The sequence below is a fragment of the Mycteria americana genome, chromosome 2 (genome assembly GCF_035582795.1).
Source record: "Mycteria americana isolate JAX WOST 10 ecotype Jacksonville Zoo and Gardens chromosome 2, USCA_MyAme_1.0, whole genome shotgun sequence".
In the NCBI taxonomy this organism is placed as follows: domain Eukaryota; kingdom Metazoa; phylum Chordata; class Aves; order Ciconiiformes; family Ciconiidae; genus Mycteria; species Mycteria americana.
The window spans coordinates 33,511,307-33,533,628 of NC_134366.1; the positions used below are offsets into that span (position 1 = coordinate 33,511,307).

A 22,322-nucleotide genomic window follows, 5' to 3' on the forward strand; every position below is an offset into this window, starting at 1 on the left:
TATTTAATCCCACGCCAGGACTTGCTAAAAAGCCCTTTGAAGATATGTTTTTTTCAGTTCTTATTCCTCACTATCTTTTATTATTTTGTGCCTTCATTTCCTAACTGATTTAACGCATAATTTTTCTTTTTGCATTGGTCTTGGTTTGTAAATTGGGGAGTTAGTAAAAATAATTGCAAAGAAAATCTTTGAACAATTGAATGGAGATGGGTGATACAGAATGAAAAGATTTTCAAAGAATCTAGCATGCTTCAGAAAATTAATGCTGCATTAAAGGAAAAAATGAGCATTTCAGCTCCATGTGTTTGGTCCCATTGTCATAAATGTATTTTCTTTCCATTGTAACCATTTTGTAACCTTGTAATTCTTATAGCCATCTCTAATTCCTGTTGAAAATTGCTGAAGCATGTTTTGTGTCTTTTCCCAAACAGGGATTGCAGCCTCTTTCGCTGTAAAGCTTTTTAAAGCATGGATGGCAGAGAAAGATGCCAATTCTGTTACCTCTGCTTTAAGAAAAGCCAACCTCGATAAGAGATTGCTGGTAAGTACAATATATTTTCAATAATCCTTATCTCTCCTTGGGAAAGAGAATGAAATAAAATGCAGATGGTAGTTTGCTGTAAGCATGTTAACTCCCCCTCAGACTCTCTTAGCATTTTTTAAATATTTTGAATCACAGCAATATTGTTATGGCTGTAGCATTGATACAGGCTCAGGAATATTAAATATCACATGTTTTTACATTCTGTCTCTATTTTTCCTGTAGTTAAATGCTGTCTGAAAGAGTGTATATGTGGGGCTTGGGAATTAATTTTTTTTTTTCCTAACCACTGCTAACAAAACACACACCACCAGCAACCATGTGACTTCTATTGTATTGAAATATGTTTTACTTTTGTAAATAATAAAGGGTTATGATTAGAATGCAAGTTTCCAAAGCGACAGTGTTTAAATAGTATAGCGAAAGCACAGTAAGCTAATTTTCTGCAGCAATAGCCATCTGGGTAGCATAAATGTTCCTGCAGTGATGACAGCAGACCTAGTAGGAGCAATGCAGGAAGGCTTTCAGCCTTTGGACTCAAAACCTGTGTTCTGGGTTTGTAGCAATGGCCTGAGGTATTTAGAGTATATATGAATATGCAGCAATATCATGTGCCTTTCTCTCCCAGTGTCTTTCTGAAGATCAATAGTTTTTTGGTTGGTTTTTTTTTAATCCTCAAAAAGATCACTGCTGCGATAATCCAATCAAATGCGCTACATCCTGTGTAGCACTGCCTGGAGAATTCCAGCAGTATTTCCTGTTTCTACCTCAATAATTTATGATTAGGCAAGAATCTTTGAAAAGTGAAGCAACCTCCCACACCCCTTCATCTCTTCCATTTGTATTTGATTTTAAGAGTCCAAGTCATAAATAATTTGCCATAAAGCTGGGAAATGGGCTAACTGCACTTTTTATTAGAGAGGGGGGAAAAAAGCAAACTGCATCTTACTTCTATTTCAAACTTGACTGACTTAAGCTTTCAGCTGTTGGCTCTCATTATGCTGCTGTATTAAAGAACTATAAAGTATCAGGTTATGTTGCCTAGCATAGATGCTTTCATGATAGTTTCTTCTTAATCTCATTTTCAGTAAGTAAACAGATTGAGGATCTCTAGTTTCTTTGTAAAAAAAAAAAAAAAAAAAAAAAAAAAAAGTGCTATCCATCCCACAAATCATTCTTAGGCACCAAGGACTGGATGGTAAGCAAATGCCGTTGAATCCTTGCCAAGACCGGGCATTTGCTGTAGCAGTTTTTAAGAATAATTTTAACTTTTCTAAGTAGCTGGACTTTCATAAATCATAGATTGACAGTGTCTTTGAATTAGAAATGCCTGCAGGAGTTAATGTTAACAGTACAAAGTGGATTTTGTGATTTTTGTTAAATGATACATCAGTGGTAATAATTGCTCGGCAGAGTAGCGACATCAGGCCAGGGTGCCTGGGCCATATATGTATTGCTAAGTGTGTTTTTCTTAAGAGGTGAATGTGTGGATGCACTGGGAGGGCATGGTAAATGTGCTTTGCATATGATGGCTTTACCATCTATTCCTTTGTACTTTCCCTAAAGACTCTTGGAATCTGGAAGAGGTATATTTTCTCTCAGGACTGCTTTGAGTGACATCTTAAGCTCACAGCTGTTCATAAGTACATGCACTTCATGTGGAGAGGGTGTTAGGATTTTGTGTAACTGACCATCATTTTTCTCTCCACTATGACAAAACACAACATTATGAATGAAGTGTTGTCTTTTCCAGTGTTAATACAGGCATTGACTTTTTTTAAGTGCAGTACCAGGTGATTCCCACTGTTCATTCTTAAAAAATGTTCCTTCCATTCTGTGAAGAGTCATAGTTGGTTATTTATTTAACGGAGAGCATTCCTGGCTTTTTAGGAACTATTTCCAGCCAACAGGCAAAATGTGGACCATTTTGCCAAGTATTTTACTGAAGCAGGCCTAAAAGAACTCTCAGATTTCCTTAGAGTTCAGCAGTCACTGGGAACTCGCAAAGAACTTCAAAAAGAGCTACAAGAACGTCTCTCTCAGGAATGCCCAATTAAAGAGGTAAGAGTGGTTTTTTACAACTTCTGTTTATATAATAATAGTCAAAGACTTAAATCAACAGTAGGTACAGAGGAACAGATATAAGCACCTCATAGATTTCCTCTGCTTTTCTTTAAATTATTTCAATTTATTCATCAGTTCACTCTGCTTAAGACTAAAGCAACAAAACATCCTCTGGATTTGCAAATACAGCTGACTATGGGGTGGGTTTTTTGTTGGTTTGCTTTGGTTTTGTTCAGTTATACTTGATGAGAATGTATTTCATTTAACTGCATTAACTGTTAGGTTGGAGGGGAGGGACAAAACTTGTAGTCAAGTAATAGTAATGTTGCTAAATGAAAACATGCTAAATGCTTTATTTTTATTATTCTTGTTCTAATTTTGTTTCTTATTACTTCTATACCATGGTGTTATTTGTAAATGACTGCAAGTATTTGGTAAGTCAGCATCATTTCTGGTTGATTGGAAATGTTGCTTAAGACAGCAGTTTATTTCCTGCTCTAGGTAGTGCTTTATGTAAAAGAGGAAATGAAAAGAAATGAGCTGCCAGAGCCAGCAGTGATTGGTCTCCTGTGGACCTGTGTCATGAATGCTGTGGAATGGAACAAGAAAGAAGAGCTGGTTGCAGAGCAAGCCCTCAAACATCTAAAGGTGTGTGCATGGGTGAAGAGGGGAAGAGCTGCCGTGAATTAACAGAATACATTCTACAGCTGTCAAGTTTTTACCTGTTTAAATCCAGGAGATTTAGAGTTTTGAGAGCTGACACTGAGCACGCCAAGCATTGTGTATAGTCCCTTCTCCCTTAGTCAAATGAATGTAAAATTGAGTTAGTTCAGATTATTGAATACCCTGAGGCATACAGTGCAGAGAACCAGGGCAAACGGAGGTGGTCACAGCCTGAGCGCATCTCAGTGCACCAGATCCTGAGAGGCTCCTTGCCCTGGGGACAATGTTAAGCAAATGCTGAGACTCAGCTCTGCTCCAACCTGACTAGTACGCCTGCAGGAACTGCCTTTGCAATGTTTTTGCCAGAAACAAAGAAGTTTTGGGAGCATGGTGAGGCAGCACCTGTGCTGGCTTTGCACAGAGCTGGTTAGATCCAGGCAGGACTGCTGAGCTCAGAATCTGTGAAATGGTTGTTGCCGATGTTGACTGTGGGAGCTGGATACCCAGCGACTTGTCAACTAACAAGCCAGGAGCTGGCTTGAGAGCATGTGCTCTGTATAGTGTGGTTACTCTCTGATCCAGGTACTGTCCTTGTGGATGAGAGAACTGAAGGCATAGAAAGACGGGCTGTAGTTTGCTAAGTGATGACAGATTGCAGTATCACAGTTGCATGTTGGTACAAAAACTCTTAATGACCTTGAAGTGCAAAAAAAACCCCCAAACCTAAAAACAATGCAGAGGCATCAGAGTTATTGCTAGGGTTGGTATTCTTCATCTAAGTCTGAAGGAATTGTGCTGTGCAAGACATTAAACTGAGAACAGAGACAGAGAGGCTTTTCAGCAGAATTAGTCCTTTTAAGCTGGTAAACCATGAGCAAGAGAATACTTCCTCATAGCCAGAGCTGCAAAGATTTGCCCTAGGACAGAAGCAATCTGTACTTTATTCTTTATGGTAAAATGGATCTTAAGCTTGATCTGAATTCCTTTCTTCTTCATATTGGATGCCTCTCCATACTTGGTGTTCCCACGTTGGTTTAGCTCCTACTACTGCTGTCCTTTCATCTGAATTTGGTTTCCCAATCAGTCATACTAGAAATGTAGTCACTTGGGATCTTGTGTAGTCTTTGATGGTAAAATTGAATGCCTTGAAGTCGTCTTGAGTGACCCAAATAGCAGTAGAAAGACGAGAGAGTTTCCAGAAGGAGGAGAGACATTGTTTTTCTTGTTCTTTTGATGTAAAAATTGATCATATCTCTTTGAGTTGTAACAGGGTATCCATTGAGATTTATTGCCTAGTACTGCAGGGCAAATTAACAAACACTTCTTGGAATATTTGAACATTGGGAAAAGAGAAACACATCTGGCTTTGTACAAATACTGTTGACTGGATGCTTAGGACTATGCATCTCACTGACCTAAGCCATCAGCTATGTATGTAACACCACTAAATTAGGTAAAGCATCTTGCCTATATAAGATAGGCATCTTCCTAGCTACATCCACTGTGTAAAAACAGAGAACAAATTTGTATGGAGTATTTACTATTTGCACATATAGGTAAGATGTTAGCAGAAGCAATAGAAATAGAAATTTAGACTTTGCTACCTGCTGCTTTACATTTCAGTGTTAAGAAATGAACAGCATTTGTTTCACATCCTTCCTCTATGAATAGGTAGAGACAGATCTTGGATTCCTCTCTTTGGGCTCTCAGCTGACCCAATGTGTGAGCCAACTCCAGAAATCAGATGAACGCTGTCAGTGTGACACAGAGACTGGTCCTTGTGCTCTCCTGTGTGTCAACGTGCCCTGAAACAATCATGGAGTTGTTTCACCCTGGTGGCATGAGTCAGGATGTGTATAAATACATACTTGACATGGGACATGCCAGGTGGTGTGATTTATTCTTGTATGGCTGTACCTGCCAGATAACTTTCACAAAGCACAGTTCCCAAAGCTTTGACATCTGGGTACCAATCTCTTGAATGTATTAGATTTCTTTTAGTAAGCTGTATACGAGGGACTCCTGAAAAGACGTGTCAAGGCACAGAACATTGACCTAGTTTACAGTTCTTAACAAGCTTTACTGGATGGGCGGCTTCCTAATGGAGGTGGCGGGCAGCCACAAACCAGTAAATGCCACATGTGCCATCTGCATGGCAGGACTGCCAGGAGCTGAACTCGGGAGGAGACGGGACAAGCTGTTAAACCCTGAATCTTACAGGATAAGCTCTTCATCGTCCCAGTAACCTCACTATGAAACTGGGGCTTGGCCCCTAGGGCACCTCCAGTGCAGAGAAGAGACATTCCCAGTGGGTGGGGAGAATCCTCCAGGCGATTTACACTGCAGGCAAGGCTGTGGTGTGAGCTTCATGACACTGCAGCTGCTGATCTGCTGCTACCTAACCTGAGGCAAATGGAAAATAATGCCACTGAGCTCAGCCAGCAATGAGAGGAAGCTAATTTTATGGTTCTTTAGTCAGTTAGACACTTGTGAAACTTATAATTGTAAGTCTGTACTAGTTGGGGAGTGAGAGAGGAATGTAAAGGGAGTCAGTCAGATGTGGCAAAATGAATGTATCTTCTCAACTGAAAAGACAGGATTTTTAAAATAAATTACTTAACGCATATGGACAGCAGCACTTCACAAACCTGTGGATGGGAGTGGGTTCTGCTGATGCTTTTAAATAAATGAACTGCAATGTATATTGCCCTGCCTCCCTGCAACTTGCCTAGATACGAGCTGGACGCTTCAAGGGCCAAAAGGGGAAAAAGAGCCAGTCTTGTTACCCGAAGCCCGCACAAGTTTTGCACTGCTTTCACCAAAACAGTAACGTTGTTTCTAAAGATGTGGCTATACCTGCCAGAAGTAGAAAAACTCAACCTCTGGTTTTAGCTACATCCAGTAATTTCTCGTCGTTACTTTGTAAGGAAGTTTCTTCCAAAAGTGATAATACTGTCTGCTTGCCTAGCTGTTCTTGTTAGAGTTGCTGTGTGATTTCTTGCTCACTCTCTCTTTAAATTAATAGCAGATACTTATTTTGCAAAAGGCATTCTGGACCAACTTTCCATATTTTAGTCAATTTTCATGTGTTTTAATGTTTTGGTTTTTTTTTTTTCCATGGATCATGTTGAGTAAAATGCTCATGATTTAGTCCCTTGTAAAGAAGTCCTGAAGCATATGTACTTTTGAACGTGTCCATCAGTGCTGCTGGTGATGGGTGGTTTGTTACCTGACCACATCCATCAGCAGCCCTGGTCACACATACCAGAACTCTGCAATATCAGGCCATTGCAAATCCAGCTGAAAAATGCCAAACTGACAGTGTTACTGAAAATGATGAAGAAAGGCTGAACTGAGCAGTGCGAGAACAATTTCAATAGTAACCTTAATGTATATTTGGCTGGGTGCTCTGACGATTAAGGGTAATTTGTCTTCCTTCAGCTCTGAAAAATGCTATTAATATTACCTTAAATTTAAGATTGCAGGACTCACTACAAGCTAAGAGGAAAGGAAATTGGAGAGATATGGATATAAACACTGTAGTTTTTAAGGAAAGAGTGAACAGGATAGGGTCCTTTGACATAATCTTTTTATTTTAAGATCTGAAATTAGAGAAAAAAAAATTCATAACAAAAGTTTTTGCTTTATCTTTTATTAATAAACTCCAGGAAAAGACAATGAAATGTACTGCTACTGTTTGTCAGAATAAAGTTAGCAGTTAATGCTGTGCTTTGAAAACATTGCTGTTTACCAAAGCAAAGGTTGTCATGATACTCTGATGGTGATAATGAGAAAAAATAATGACACTTGATCACATTTAACCTGGAATAATTTAATGTAATTCAATTTCCTGGGGCTTCTGAAACCCCTGTGAAACTACAGACTTGTATTTCCATGTGCTTCATCTTTGGATGTCTTATGGTATGAACATCAATAAAGCATTACTCCTGAATCAGCAGCATGCTACCTTGTGAAATGTATGAACAGCAGTACTCCAAGATGTGGACTTTATAAATTGATTTTACAAAATTCAGTATCTATAAGTGGTATTGAATTTTAGCTCACAGCATGCAGCATATCTTACAAAAGCTCATGGATATTTATGTACATGCATTGTATGTGTCTAAGTGAATGCAAATGGCAAGTAAATCTAAGGTTTCAGTGAAACAGATTTTCAGGGATGAAATTAATGATACCTACATTAAAAAATTTTATTTGTTTATTTTCAGTATACTGACATGCATTTTGTTTTTTACCCTCTCTTCCCTTTCAGCAATATGCCCCCCTGCTTGCTGTGTTCAGCACTCAAGGCCAGTCAGAGTTGATTCTTCTCCAGAAGGTGCAGGAGTACTGTTATGACAACATCCACTTCATGAAAGCCTTTCAGAAGATAGTGGTACTCTTTTATAAAGGTAAAAGTCTATATCCACTGCTGTATACTGTGCATGGATTCTCTATGCCAACCACTCACCTACGATGTAATAGGAAACAGACGTTCTCCGGGTATTGCATATGAGAAGGTTGTGTTGGAGTTGACCTCTGAAATACCTTATGCTTTGATAGTTCAAAGGAGTGTGTGGCAGCAGGAGAAGCTGAAACAAGCCTTTCTCTCTCTGTTGTGTTTGTCCCATAGACAAGAAGCGTGAGCAGGGTCCGAGCACTGTCCACAGTCTGTTCAAGTGCAGTTCAGTTCTTGTGTAAAATCAGTTCTAGGAAGACATTTCTATAAATTCCTGGCAGATTTAAAAAGTAGATTAGAGCTTGGTTTTAAGAAACCTTGAAAGTGCAAACCCTCTTGGCAGGAAAATTTTTCAGGGTGTTTGGTTGTGGGTTGGTTTTTTTTTGGGGTGTTGTTTGGTGGTTTGGTTTTTTTTTTTGGTTACTCCCTCCCTGCCAGAAGGAGCTTTCCTTATTCTTCTTTCCCTTTTTCCCTTTTCCTTTCCCTGCCAATTTCTTGCAGGTGCTGTAGTTTGAGGGATTTGATTTTTATTGTGAAGTTGACTTCTTTGCAAGTTTATTCTGATCGGGTTGTCATAGAGACTAATGGTCTTGCACTGCGTGTGATGGGTGGGTGCCAAACAGTTTGTTCTGACATTCTTGCTATAAATAGTTGAAGGAGAAAAATCAGCAGGAGTAGAAACCCAGTAATGATCTTTGTTCACCCTGTTGTGTCCAGGTACATGTTCAAGGCAAACAAGTTCAGACTGTTAAAATAATTTCATGGCTTCAGAAGGCAGAAGTAAGTGAATCATGTGGATTTATTTCCATCCTTGTGTCAATATAGCATGGCCTCAATGATCAAGTGAAAAAGCAATACACCTTGTCCCTCTGCCCTAAAATTCTACCATTTGTAAACACTATTAATGACTGAGAACAAACTTGAAACTGCAAACTGCAGCAAGCACTTTATTCAGTTTTCTTTGGAAAAGAAAATTCACTTTGGACATGGTGAATGAGCACCGTAACTGGTGTGCACTCAGACCACAAGTGATGGTTAAACCAGAAATAGTCTTATGTAGGATTTCCTTCAAAATTTTTGTAAATTCATTACGGTGTTAGCCTGCAAAGAGCAACCCTGACATTCCAAAGTATTTTAAAAAAGAAAATAAATCACTAAATTGTACATTAAACCTAACATGGTCCAAGAAGCCAGTTCCTATCTACTCTGCTCACCCCATATGCTCTTGTTCTGACTCTGGAGAGGTACTCGGGCAGGCTTGTTAGGAAGGGTGAGAAGACTTTAGCCTCAGCTCTGCATTTGCCACGACATTGTTTAGGATTCACGTGATGTCTAGAAGAGTGTTTGGAGCTACCGTATGGCCTGTCGGTGGAAGCCGTGAGTTCAGCGTGTCCAGCATGTGCAATGCTTGCTGTGCCCATATTCCTGCTTGGAATATTTCGGGCAGGCGTGCCGGAGCACCTGCCTCTCTGCCATCTGATGCAGTCATGTGGTGGCACAGCTGCCAGCCCTTTCTGGCCCCGTTTAGGCTGAAGCTGGATCTGCCCTGTTTGGCAGACTTACTGTGCTGCCTACTAGCAACTGCTCGCCTGACTTTACAGCCACTAGCCATAGGGCTCTTCTGAGCACTGGACACAGTAAGGAAGTCATCAGCTCCGTCTATGTAAGGCAGCTTTGGAGTTATACAGTGTCCATTAGGTGAGGACGTGCTACTGCGTTAACCGGGGAAGACTCTGGGAGTGCTAGTCCTCCAATTCCTGTTTCTCCCACATGATGTTATCAAGCTTTAACCGCTCATGCCTTTGGCTTGTCCAGAGCCATGCTACCTGCCTCTGCTTTGTTTCAGTGCTGGTAGATCTCACCCTCTCCTTCTCCCCAGTTCATACCTATACACTAGAAACAAGGCATCAAGTCTTTTTAGAGACATACACTTTATTGTAGATAAGTTGCTGATGACAGCATATGTTCTGTTTCCTAATAGTCAAGGAAAACAGCCCCCAAAAGCTATTACTGGCTATGTTGGTGGTGAAGGAACAGCAGATGCCCATGTTCCCCTTTCTGTTGTGCTTCAAGTGTAACCTGCACAGGATCTGGAGAGGTTTCAGGGTACCTAATGAGCTTTTTCTAGTGACAAATAAAAGCATCTGCAGGATCTGTGGATGGGCAGACAGAAATGCAGCTATCTAACAGCATGAATGTGGACAGTTTATTGCTTATTACTCATTATAAGGGAGTGCTTCCTGGGCATGAAGATAGTCATCAGTGATGATAGGCACCAAATGCCACTCGTGCTTTGACAAATTTAGTTGTATGACTACTCTCATCAGCATGTCCAACGTCTTGCATTTAAATCCTTCCCATATTTCCATCATAAAATAGCCCTTGGATTACTTTCCTCGGAATTACCTGGAAATACCTAAACATATTAACAGGAACAGTGGGGCTCATTAACACCTAGAAGGTCTTGAAAGCCTGTGTTGTTGGGATTTTTTTATTTTGTCTGTAAGCAAGGAGGAATATCCACTTTTCCCCCAGTGAAAGCCCAAGCGCTGTTTTCCCTTATGTGGTAGCAGCTTCTTACCAGCTTGTAGGTATAATCTGCAAAAGCAGTTCTGTAGTCAGTTAAAGCTTGTTGACATTATTATTATTATTACATCTTTGTGTTCCTGGTACAGTATAGAGAGAAATAAGCTGTCCAGTTCTGTACTGATCCCTGGCTATGATGTTGGTTGTCTGGTTATCACTTAAAGCCCGTGCAATTGTAAATCTGCCAGCTGCATTTTGACCAATAATCTAAAAGCCAGTTGCAGAATAAGAATTACTGAATTCTCCTGAGTGACACCTAATAAGTTTGCCAGCCTCCTTGCTAGTTATGCTTGCACTGTAAGATGTGTGTTGTTTTTCAGTCCATTCTGCATTGCAGTGTGTCCCTTAACTGTGGGTAAAATAAGCATTGTTGTTATTGGATTACATGCTATATATCATATTCACTACAAGAATCTCCTTTCTTTTAGTTTGTGTCCAACCTGGAAATTTCAAAGGTGAAATCTTGATGCTATTGAAATTAATAACTGTTCCTTTCATGAGGATCAGAATTTCACCCTTTGAACAGCAAACACCCTTAGCAGGCACAAAGCCTCTGTGTACTTTTGCATTAGAATTCAAGACAACATTTACAAAATACTGGAAAAAATATAAATCACAAGTACATGTGAAATAGTACTCTGGTTTGCGACAGCATAATTAGGCCTCAGAGATACTCTTCTGCAGTATGGAGATGTTGTAACCAAACGATGCAGACTGTCTTCTCAAACGCTGCAGGAATCCTGTGCTTACAAGAAGTGAATGTTCAAGTTCCACTCGATACACGGGTTTTGTTTTTTGATGGAACACAATTATCTTTTAATATCTTCATTATTCAAGTACTTTCTTGTGGTACTGGATGCAGAATTTTCCCAGCAAAAACAAAAATATACCATAAAAACCATAACTGTACTGTGGGTGACATTCCTTGTCTTGAAAGAGCCCTTGCCTTAAGGCTCTGTCCTCCCAACTGAGTTAGCTGCAATAGAGTTGAATTTTGCAGATTGATTGACTGTGGTGGCAGCTGACAGGGAGTGCTTTTGCCTTTACTGCCGATGGCTATGCAATTTGAGTTGAAAGCAGAAATTCATTCGAACTGGGTGATTTAGTACAAAGCTGAGACCTGAACTTCAAGTAACTTTCCAGTTAACCCTGCAGTAAAGACACTGGGCTCTTCAGTCTCTCTGCTCTGCAGCTTCTCCCTTTCATGAGGGATGTCCCTGGAGGCTCTGGCCGTGGGTGGTTTGAGTGGCAGTTGGCTGCACCTGCAGGAAAACCAGCTCTCTCGGGCTGACATCACCTGGGACTGCAGTGAAAATGATGTGCACACGCCCACAAACCAGTGTTCAGCTTCAGCCACTAAAATATATCTATAATCAACTTTAATGAGGAATAACTATATATATACAAAATGAATCATTCCCTTCCTCCTCCCGTCCCCTCAGTGTTCCCATTGCTTCAAAGCAACCTAGAGGTATGATTAACTACACCCTGTCCTGCATGATTGTTTAATTGAGCATCTCTGTGCTGACAGGAGAATATCATCTCTTATGAGCACTGGAGGCATGAATGTATTACAAATAATATTGCTCAGAAATGAAAGGAGAGTTGCAGTTGTCTTTCTTGTAGTTGAACGCATTTTGTTCTTCTCTGTTAGTGTAGGAGGCTTATTGCTATGGAGTTATGTACAGGCAAATTTTTCATCCACCTGACTTGAGAATGTTTTAATCTTCGAGGCACACAGTGAGATTGCATGCTGCTATTATCAGGTTTGGGGTTTTGGGGAGGGAGGGAGAAGTTCCCCCTTCCTCTTTGGCAACAAATCCATTGAGCTTACAGTCTGTAAATCAAAAAACTAAACTTCAATCCTATTACTCTTGGACTGAGATACCTGGAGGCACTTCCTTGTACGGTATTGTAATAGGGACTGTAATGCAGCAATGGGCTTCTGCAGCTTCTTCTATACAGCAACTTTGTGTTTTTAAACGTCCACAATGCCCAAGAACTAGCTTGAGCTGGGGAGGGGGTTGCTCTACTCCTTTTTTTTTGTTTGTTTGTTTGTTTTCCCTCCTGAAGTCTCTCCTGATTTTCTTTGCCTGTCCCTAAGGATCATAATATGTGTCATGCCCTGAATAATTCTGCAGATGTAGTTGTGTGAACTTCAGGACTCTGTGGTGAACGTAAGCTTTTTACATGCAGGGATTAAACTGCAATTTCATGAGAGTCCATGTGAAATGTTTTCAGGTTTATTAAATGAAAATCCTGATTTGTTAAGTGCTTAATGCCTTTGAGCTGCTGCTAAAGACTACTGGTAGGTATTTAACGCAACGTGTTTGAAACCTCTTTCTTAGCTCCGGTGTTTCTGTTACATTGGAGAAAAAGTTCATTGTGGTAGGTTGTGATTTCAGGAAGATACGGCTTTATGCGCCACTTGTAGTGTTCACTAAGCGCAACTTTATATGTACTGAAAAAAATCCGGAGCTCGTGTTTTCCCTGCGTTTTCAGCTTACTGTCAGTGGCAGCAAACTGCAGAAGAGGTTTTATTTTGGAAAAGTGTCTAAGAGACAAGGTAACTTCCAGTCACCTGCACTTACTAAATTCCAAATTTTCAGGGAGACTTCATATTCAGTTACTGTTAGATGTCTTGGGATAGTTTTGATTAAGTTCAAATGTATCCCTGGTTGCTTCCATCTGTTTGTTATTCAACGGCATATGTGAAATGTGTGTACTCTTGTCTCATTTGATCAGATGCTTTGGGGTTTTGGTGTCATTTATTTCAGTTTGCCTTCTTCCCTTCCTGCCACATCTGCTGTAACCTTTAGGCTGAAGCAGAAGGTGGTGGTCAGGGTCGGCGCTTCGGCAAGGAAGCACCCAATGGGTGGGACAGCACCAAGGAGCTCAAGGAAGCAGTGAAGAACTCAATATAAATGTGTTGATTTTGGAGAGCAAGGGAGGGTAGTTTGTTCAAAGACAAAAAGAATGGAAATTTTAATGAGATGTAGAAAGCTGTCTTTAGTCTTTTTATAGAACAAATACAGTTGGATTTTTTTGTTCTTGCCTCTTGCATTACATAACTGCGAAAATGCCATTGTGGATCCCAGATCTTGCCTCCACAGCCATCAATTACTGGGATATTTGGCTTGGCTGGATCGCAGGAGCTTTGTTCCTGGGGCTAGAGGTCTGTTGCTAGACCTAATTTTGCATCTGTTGGAAACAATAAGTGTCCTTGCTGTTTATTAGGATTTCTTTATTCTGAATCTCACTCAGCCTTACATTCCCCTGCTGACAGCTATTTTGTTCTTGATGCTTGACAGAAAAATGTTAGCTGTGCTGTCCATCTGAGCGGGTCCCTTAAAATGGGTGGTCTGAATAGTGGCCTTAAAACTTATTAGCTAAAAACAATATAAAACCTTTAGGGAAAAATGATTGCAAAAGATCCCTACTGGCTGCCTTTTAACCGTTCAGTCAGGAGGTGTCTGTCACTTCAGATTTCTAGAACCATGCACAGTTCTGTGATCCAACAGCAAGAAAAAGCATGGTATTTCTTATTGTGGTAACTTCTAAGATGTGCAGACTGATTTTTTTATTATTATTAATTTTTTTTATCTAACCATCTTACGTGGTGTATTTAAAACAGATGAATAGAGAACTATCCTTTACAGAAGCACAATATTTGGTACTTTATTTTAAGCCTAATACATTACACATTTTATTGCATCTGGAGTCACTTATATGCATCAGATATTCTGTAGTTGTAGCCTAATATAGTTCATGCAAAGCTTGTTCCACTGCAATCATATTAACTTTTTTTATGCTGCCTTTAAAAAAAAAAATCTTTCTTCCCTGACGTTCAAAATCTTCTAACCTCTAAAAAACACATTGATTTTTTACAAACACCGATCTGTATTTCAGCTGATGTTCTGAGTGAAGAAGCTATCCTCAAGTGGTATAAAGAAGCGCATGTTGCTAAAGGCAAAAGTGTTTTTCTTGACCAGATGAAGAAATTTGTGGAGTGGCTGCAAAACGCTGAAGAAGGTACGGATTCATTTAAAGAAATATGGTAATCTCTTGGCAAATCAAATTTATTTTTCCAGATTTTAGTTGTACCAGGCATATGAAGTATACAGACTTAGAATAGAAAACAGCAGGCATGACTGCTCCAAATTGTTTCCAGTCATGCCCGAGCCTAACAACACTTGCTGCTTTCTAATGTCTGTGGTGTCCTTGTGAAGTCCTTAAGTCATCAGGTACCACTTGTCTGTAGATAAATTCTTCAAGCTTCTGCAGGGAGGAACGCTGCACTGATGACAGCGTGAAGTACCTTGGTGTTAGCATGCGCAACCCAACAGTTTTCTGTATCAGTGCCTTTTCTGCTATTATCATCTGTACTGGCGACATGAACATAGCATAAGCCTGCCTGTGCCACTGCACTGGCAATTGCTTTTAGCTGAATGATCAAGCTAAGATACGTGGTCTGTATTTACTGCTTTAAAACAGTTATTGGGGAGGGGAACTAGTTTCTTTAGTCCCTAACTTTGTTTTTCTCATGTTCTGTATAGGAAAATACTTCAGTTTGTACTGAATAAATAAGTTATCGTTTTTGCATGGAAAAGGAATTCCACCTCCATTGGGAAGAGCAATCTATGTGTAATAGATAGGGACATAATTATTACTGTTAATTTGCATTCATGTGATGTAATTGGTTTTAGAAACTTGGAGGGAATTATGTAGTAATGTCAAGGAGCAGATAAGACTGCAGCAGTTCACATGTGCAGGTAGCAGTATAAAAATGGTAGCTCCTTTCACACTTGAGACTTTGGAATAGCTATCTTGGTCTAATTAAGCATTTTTTCCCCCTTTTAATCTTCTGCTTGTATGCCTTCCTGTTGCTCTTTATTTTTATCCTTTCCTGCATGTCCCCTCTGCCAGATGTCCTTAATTACAAAGTCCAGTACAAGTGGAGACAAAATGTTACTGTAAGAACATGTAGACTACGTTTGCTCTTAGAAATCTGATCTAATGTGTAATATTTGTTGGCAGCAAGCCCTTTCCTGTCAGGTGAACACAGACAGAAATATAGTATGATGCAAAGTAGCTTTAGGTGACAAAAACTGTGTGTGTGTTCCTACTTCTCAATTACTTCTACTTTTCTTACTTCTACTTCTCCTCCTTCTACTTCTACATTACTTTTATCTTATGCTATTAAATCATAAAAACTTTTGTTTGTACAGATTTCATACCTGCTGTAGGATAACACCACATACGCCTTTCTAGATAGGCTGTATGATGATGATTGATACTTGCAGGGCAAATAGTTTAAAGGGTGCTTTCTGGATGATAGCAGTACAGCCTACTCATAGTGATTAGAAGAGCAAGCAAATAATGCTGATCCTTTATTAAACTCAGCTCAGAAACACATTGCATGGCCCTGCAGATGAAGACCAGAATAATTCATAGTGATCTGGTTAAAATTTTAGTGACAGATCTGTAAATGAAGAGCTCCATAGCGGAGGGTAGCAGAGTAGATCTTTGTCTTCTGAAGCTGCATGTTTCTGGCTTTAATTTGCCAACCTTTCTTAGGAAGTACTAGGTGTGATGAAAATTTTCATTTGAACTTTGGAAGGATATCTTGTTATTTTTATAGGATTATTCACATCACTCTCCTTGTGCAACCTACATTAAGTATTTTACTTCTCTTCTAGAGTCAGAGTCTGAAGGGGAGGAGAACTGAGATGGTTCAACAAAGCACAATCTCAATCTAGGTTAATGCCAAATGCGCTTGGGAATGCCCTCCTGTTGAAGCAAAGAGGCTTTACTTCAGTGTCATACAGAAAACTATAGGCTAGGCTTTCCTTTTGTTTAGAAGAATAAAGGTTTTTAATGGAGCCCTGAGGCATTAGATGCTTTACTTGGGACTCTACCTCTGGCTCATTGTACACTAACTTAGGCAAAGACATTCAGCAAGGAGCCATATAGAAAAAATGAAATGAAATACTTATGGACTCCTTTTTATTAACGGTCTTTTTCAGGTACTATGGTATATGAACACTCCAATTTCTGTTTATAGAACTGTTTGGTCTGTGTTTGTAGCTCAATATTGGCTTGTGTATGTGATTTGACACCACCACATTTTTTTGAATAAATGGCTTTTATATCTTAGTTTCGTGGTGTTAGTGTGTATGTTTTCTAAATTTGGTTTGCCAAAGTTTTTATGATTCTTCAAGTGAAAATTACACAAGAATGTCAAGAGACTGTTTTCATACTTTTTAATCACAAAATCAGCATCCGTAGTTAACTGGGATCACTGTCTAATCTTTATTCCCATATATCCATATAACTTTGGACAGATTAACCAGATTCCATAGCAAATGTTGATTCATTCAATTTATTAATTCAAAGAAAATGTACAGGAACAAATCTGTGAAGTCCCAATTTGCATCAATTTTGTACATGCAAAATGATAAGTAGAATAATATGCTGTTCTCAGTTCAGACCACACTCAGTTATTGGTGATGGCTAAATTTTGCAAGAAAAAATATCTCATTTTAGAAGCATTAGCTTCAAAACATGCATGACTAGAAGTCATTACATGTGAAATCTGAAATTTATTTACATCAGCATGATGTTACAATTCGATATTTGACTGAAATACATAAATGAAAATACAGACTTCTCAAGACCCATCGTACTTTCTTTACTATTCCCCTTGTGCCTTGATGTGATGCCATTTACAATTCCAGTGCCTGGAACCTGGTTAGGATGTTGCATAAATAGAGCCAATGTGCAGGTTTGTACATGCACGCATGTCTCGAAACCCAAGCCCAGAGCTAGAGGTCTGACGTTGTGGGAATACTCAGCCAGCACTCGGGATCAGAGTTCTGGGAATCCTGTGTTGTGCCTTGTGGATGTGAACTCAACAGCAAAGGTCCAGTGCAGCACCATCTTCCAACCTGCACTTTTTTTCACACAGCAGTTCATCAAGTAACAGTTGCTGCCATCTTATTTCTCACAGGTCCAGTTACTTTGGAAGTAGTCTTCTTCTGCCCCACTCCCCCCTTTGCTGTCTATGCCTCTGACCATGCTGGTGGCCCAGAATGACTAGGGCAGCAAGTCACCACTCCAGTTCATCTTCTCTTTAAGAATACGTTACTTAAAACACTCACCATCCTTCCCTTTAAACATAGAGTTAAATCCACAAGAAATATGAGTGATTGAATTAGTAAGGTTTAGAATAGACAGGCTTGTATTCTTACAGGGGAAAAGCATGAAAGAGCATAATTAACTAATGAAGTGGTGTATTTTGTCATTAGAGACCAATAAGCTAACAGATAGTACAGATTTTTCTGTGGAAAAGTCACCACCATGCAAACCACGAATCATATGGTTGTAAATGTCTTGTCTCAATATGTATCTAGCTTTACTGGAAACGGCAAAGAGCAAGTGGAAATCAAGTGCTGTTGAATGCCAGCTTTCCATCTAGAACAGCATTTATTTTTGTAACATGTATTGATCTTTGGAAGGGGAAATATGTCATGTGGATATTTCCAGTAACGTAGAGGAGACAGTAAGATAGTCATACTATCAAGCAGAATTGATGCATTAGCTGCATGCTCTCCATGTCAGTCTCTGTTACTACAGAAAATAAATTTGCCAGGCACTACTGACCTGGGACCCTCTGCTCACAAACTCTGCAAGCTGTGAAGTTGGTAGGAATGAGTCCTCACTGATATGGAGCCACTATTGCTGGAAACATTTCAAATTCAAAATTGCAGTTCTCTAAGGTACTAATGAATATTCAGTTGGGTGTATGTAAAACTACTTTTCTGTATAATCTCAAACTCAGACTGATCGCAAAGGTGCAGATCTAGAATACCATGCAGAGGACACCATGAAATGAGGTGCTTAGGGACATGGTGTAGTGGTGGTCTTGGTAGTGTTAGGTTTATGGTTGGACTCGATGATCTTAAAGGTCTTTTCCAACCTATACGATTCTGTGATTCCGTACCTGCGGTGAGACTGCCAGGGCTGGCCAGACAGGGCTGGCTGCGGGCTGGCTGGGCCATCTGCTGGAGAGAAAAGTCATTGTCAGCAGGAAGCACTTTGTGGAAAAAGGCAGCAAGTCTTGGACACCTGCTGCGTCTGTGCTCTCAGCGTACAGCAGATACAAGCAAAACTCTTTCTCATGCTCAGTGGGATCTGCTTCACTGAAGTTCCGGTACCAGCAAGCCAGGCACCCATCGAGTTAGACTCGATGACCTTACGGGTCCCTTCCAACTTGAGATATTCTACAATTGCTGACACAGTTGTCCCAGGCTCCCTTTATACTTGTTGTGTTGGAGAGAAATGGGTGTTTTTAGGACAGGGCTGCTAGCCAAGCTGGGACTTGTGATTTAGAGCGGGGTGAGGAGTTGCATTTTGGACTGGCAGTAGTTGTCCAATTTTCAGGCACGCACTCCCAAAACCTAACATCTTCTGTGTTCGTATCGTGTCTAATGTATAGTTCCTGGGAGCCCCTCTCAGCTTGCCCTCCCCCAGCAAAATGTTTGTTATTTTCTAAGTGTTTCTGAGTCTAGTTTTCAGGAATTTTCCCCACTTAATCTTTGAGATCAGTTCAGATGGGGACTTTTCACACACATGTGTATTTTCATCCAGCATTTCACATATATGCTGGGAACTGAACTAGGCAGGGGCATGAATACAAATAGACCTGGTTTGCATCAGGCTGAATTTCAGTACAAATGCATGTAATGATTAGGCTTTTCAAGAAACCTGTGGTTTAGAAGCTGCGCAGGGCTTTTGATGTGACTCTCTTCAGGCAAAGTACCCTTCCCTGGAAGCCTTCACAGAGTCTGCGTTTCAGTTAAAAATGTCCGCAGCCCAAAGCATGTCTTTAACACAACCCTTGAATTAGTATTTCTCTGCTAGAGAAATGAAAGTTACAGTCAACACTAAATATATTCTTCAAATCTGGAGTCAGTTGTCTTATAAAAATAAAAAGATACTTCATAGAAAATGTGCTTCACATAATATATTGCATTTAATTTTGAAACATTAGTGGAATCTAAAAGTCAGAACTGTACGTGTATCTCTTACTCAACAATAAATTGCAATAGGATGCACTTTAAAAATGGGGATTACTGAATCTGAAGGTGATTCTTCCCTCCTGGCCATTCCCTTCTGAAATCATGCGGAGGTTTTAACTGAGACCCATTTATATTGCTTTAAAACATTCTTCTGGCATGCAGGTGCTCTCCAGGAGAGGGACCACATCTTCCTGGGGATGCAACAGTGAGTTAGGTTTTTACAGGCTCCTCGGTTAAAGAGCACAGGTTAGAAATCTGAAAGGTCTTGATACAATTTCTTCCTGCTTCTACTACCTAATTGCATTGCAGGTGTGTCAAACTGTGTCAGTCCCTATACAAAGGGGGCTCCCACCCCCGAGCAGTTAGTAATCCTACAGATCACAAACCGTCGTCGAGTTGAGTGACATCGTCGAGTGACACTCCCTTCAGTGATTTCAGCAGCAATCCTGCTTTCACCCTTACCACGTTTTGGCCAATAGAGATTTACCCCCAGGACACATGGTGATGACCTTCCACGCCAGCATCCCTCTTCTCTGCTTGGCCAGCACATCTCAACCCCAGTGGCCAGAGCCATGCCAAAAGGAGCGGTGGAAAAGTCCCTGGGGCAGCTGCAGGCTGCCACTTACTGCCCAGAGAAACCAGCTTCTGCCAGGCAAGACCCTCTGCAGGGTCCCAGGGTCCAGTCTGTTGCCACGCTTGGGAGAGGGAGGGATACGTCAGGTGTGGAGGGGGGATGGTTAAGATTTTTACACAAAAGTGGTTTGTGACAATTCTAGCAATTTATTAACCGATTGGAAAATTAAGGATTTAGCTCTTCTCTTTGTTCAGTCTTACACATGTAAGTGGTTTTCTAACAAACTAACCATACGTCCACTAGTTACGTATATTAAAATAATGGCCAGTTACTCTCTTAATATTTAAAAATTTCAGAACATAGGAGATATTGGTGAACTGATGGATATGTTCATTCAGCAAAGAACCCTGAACTCTAGCAATGATTTCTTTCTAATTAGGGCCCTGTCCATTGATGCTGTTGTCAAAACAGATTTAAAAATGAAAAACTATTTCTGAACATTATTTTTAATTTTAAATAATATATTAAAATGCTTACTATAGTATGTCCAATAGAAATAATATATAATACTGCTAAATATTATACATATTTAGAATCCATGTGACATGCATTATATTTAAATATATAAATAAAAATATATAAAATGTAAAATTTTTTTTGAAGAAAACTATTTAAAATGTACATATGTGAGAAAGTCACTGCACTAGTACAAGATGTGTGCGCAATACTGAAGGGAAGATAATTAGACACAGAGTGTTTGACTACAACTCAGTTTCAGTCCATAAGAGTTCTTTCTAAGCAAATAAACTAGTTTGTAACTTCAAAACTCTTGGAATATATTTTAGTTTTGTTGAGCGGTTTAGTAGCTTTACTCAGAAAGGTTATTTTTAATAAAACTGTTCAGAATATTCAGAGCACTGGGATTTTGAAGTGTTGTTCATACATAATGTTTTTAGCCTGAATGCAATCGCTTGCTGCTTGGAATTTACCCTACTCTGTACTAGTGACTGAGGTGAGAACCAGACAAACAAGGGATTCAGCCTTCTCCCTTCCTGTGCTGTAAGAAATGGCTGGGCAACTACTTCGTTAAGAAAACACACACAATTGATCATCTAGGTATTAAAATTTATTTTAGATTCCTTTTAATAGCTCTAAGCTATGGATTATTTTACCTCCGCAGCTTTTCAAATTAAGAGATTTAAAGTCTATTAAAAATCTCTGAAAAGATCAATTCTTATCTCAAGCATAATTCAAGACATGCTATTTCTTAACAACTTTGTAATGTAGGAATGCCTTGGAAGCCTAGTCATGGCCCAGGGCAAACTGTGCTGTATGGATGCACGTATGTGCAGGAGAAGCTTCTATTCTTACCAGTTCTTTTTAGGACCTGAGAAACATCTTCCAGAAGGGTTCCTATTCTTCATTACGAGATACGAGGCAGTGGGTTCTTCTGTGACCTATCTAGCCACACTCCTGCGTGGCCTTTTAAGTACCAACCACTTCACGCCTGTTGTTTGGCATATAACGGAGAGCTGGGCACATAAACAGAAACAAGTGAGCAACTTGCATCATTGTTTTCCAACTCTTGACAGCAGGCCAAAAGGGGTTAGCAAGCTTAAGTATAAATACAGGGAAGTGGTAAAACATAAAAAGCATAAACTATGCTAAACAGTGCTACAGCATAACCTCTCCAAGTTCTCAGTACTACCCACACCAAACACACTCCTTGGCAATAGTAGAGTTCAGCTTTTCTCGCACTCCCTGGGTTCACATTAGCTAGCTCCCATGATTTTCATCATTTTCATCATTTCAAAAGCTAGGGTTTTGTTTTTCTTAAGTCCTGTGCAGTTATGAAAAATTTTTTGCTGAAAACACCAAAATCCTTCCGTTTCTTGAATTGTCACTTGCCACCCAAATCAAGGGTTTAAGTGACAAGGAGCCACTTTCTCAACTTTTTAAACCCCCAATCCATTTAAAGGCAAAAGGAAATGTTAAACAAGGTCTCATAAATGTGTGTGTGGGGGGGGTCATTTTGCGTTTACCTGCAATGCCATAATTCACAGTTTAAGACACAGAACTTTGCTCAAACACCCATGTGCCAACCTGGGCGGCACTGATGGGACTGATGGCTGGGAGAGGGATGACTGATGGACAAGAGAGGGATGGAGGCCCTTCCTTCCCCTGCAGGTAGCACTCAGGCTTAGGGTCCCTGGTGCAGCGCATCGCAGGGCTCCAGCTCCCAGCACAGCTCTGCTGCTTCCGAAGGGTGGTGCCTGGGGCAGGCAACTGGCAGGCAACTGCGGTACTGCACGAGCAGCATGAAGCAAGCTTCTTAGCGTCTTGTATTTGGCACAA

General features: G+C 40.1%; 1 protein-coding gene across 1 annotated transcript in view; it reads left to right on the plus strand.

Annotated features, from left to right (window-relative positions):
* The window catches only part of BZW2 (basic leucine zipper and W2 domains 2), a 60,805-nt gene extending 44,336 nt beyond the window's left edge, over positions 1–16,469 (plus strand). Inside the window, exons 7-12 of the mRNA XM_075492919.1 lie at positions 432–541; positions 2,432–2,602; positions 3,107–3,253; positions 7,542–7,680; positions 14,223–14,345; positions 16,013–16,469. Coding sequence (XP_075349034.1) covers positions 432–541; positions 2,432–2,602; positions 3,107–3,253; positions 7,542–7,680; positions 14,223–14,345; positions 16,013–16,041 — 719 coding nt within the window. The 3' untranslated portion in view covers positions 16,042–16,469. The remainder of the gene's footprint in view (positions 1–431; positions 542–2,431; positions 2,603–3,106; positions 3,254–7,541; positions 7,681–14,222; positions 14,346–16,012) is intronic.
* Positions 16,470–22,322: the final 5,853 nt, after the last annotated feature.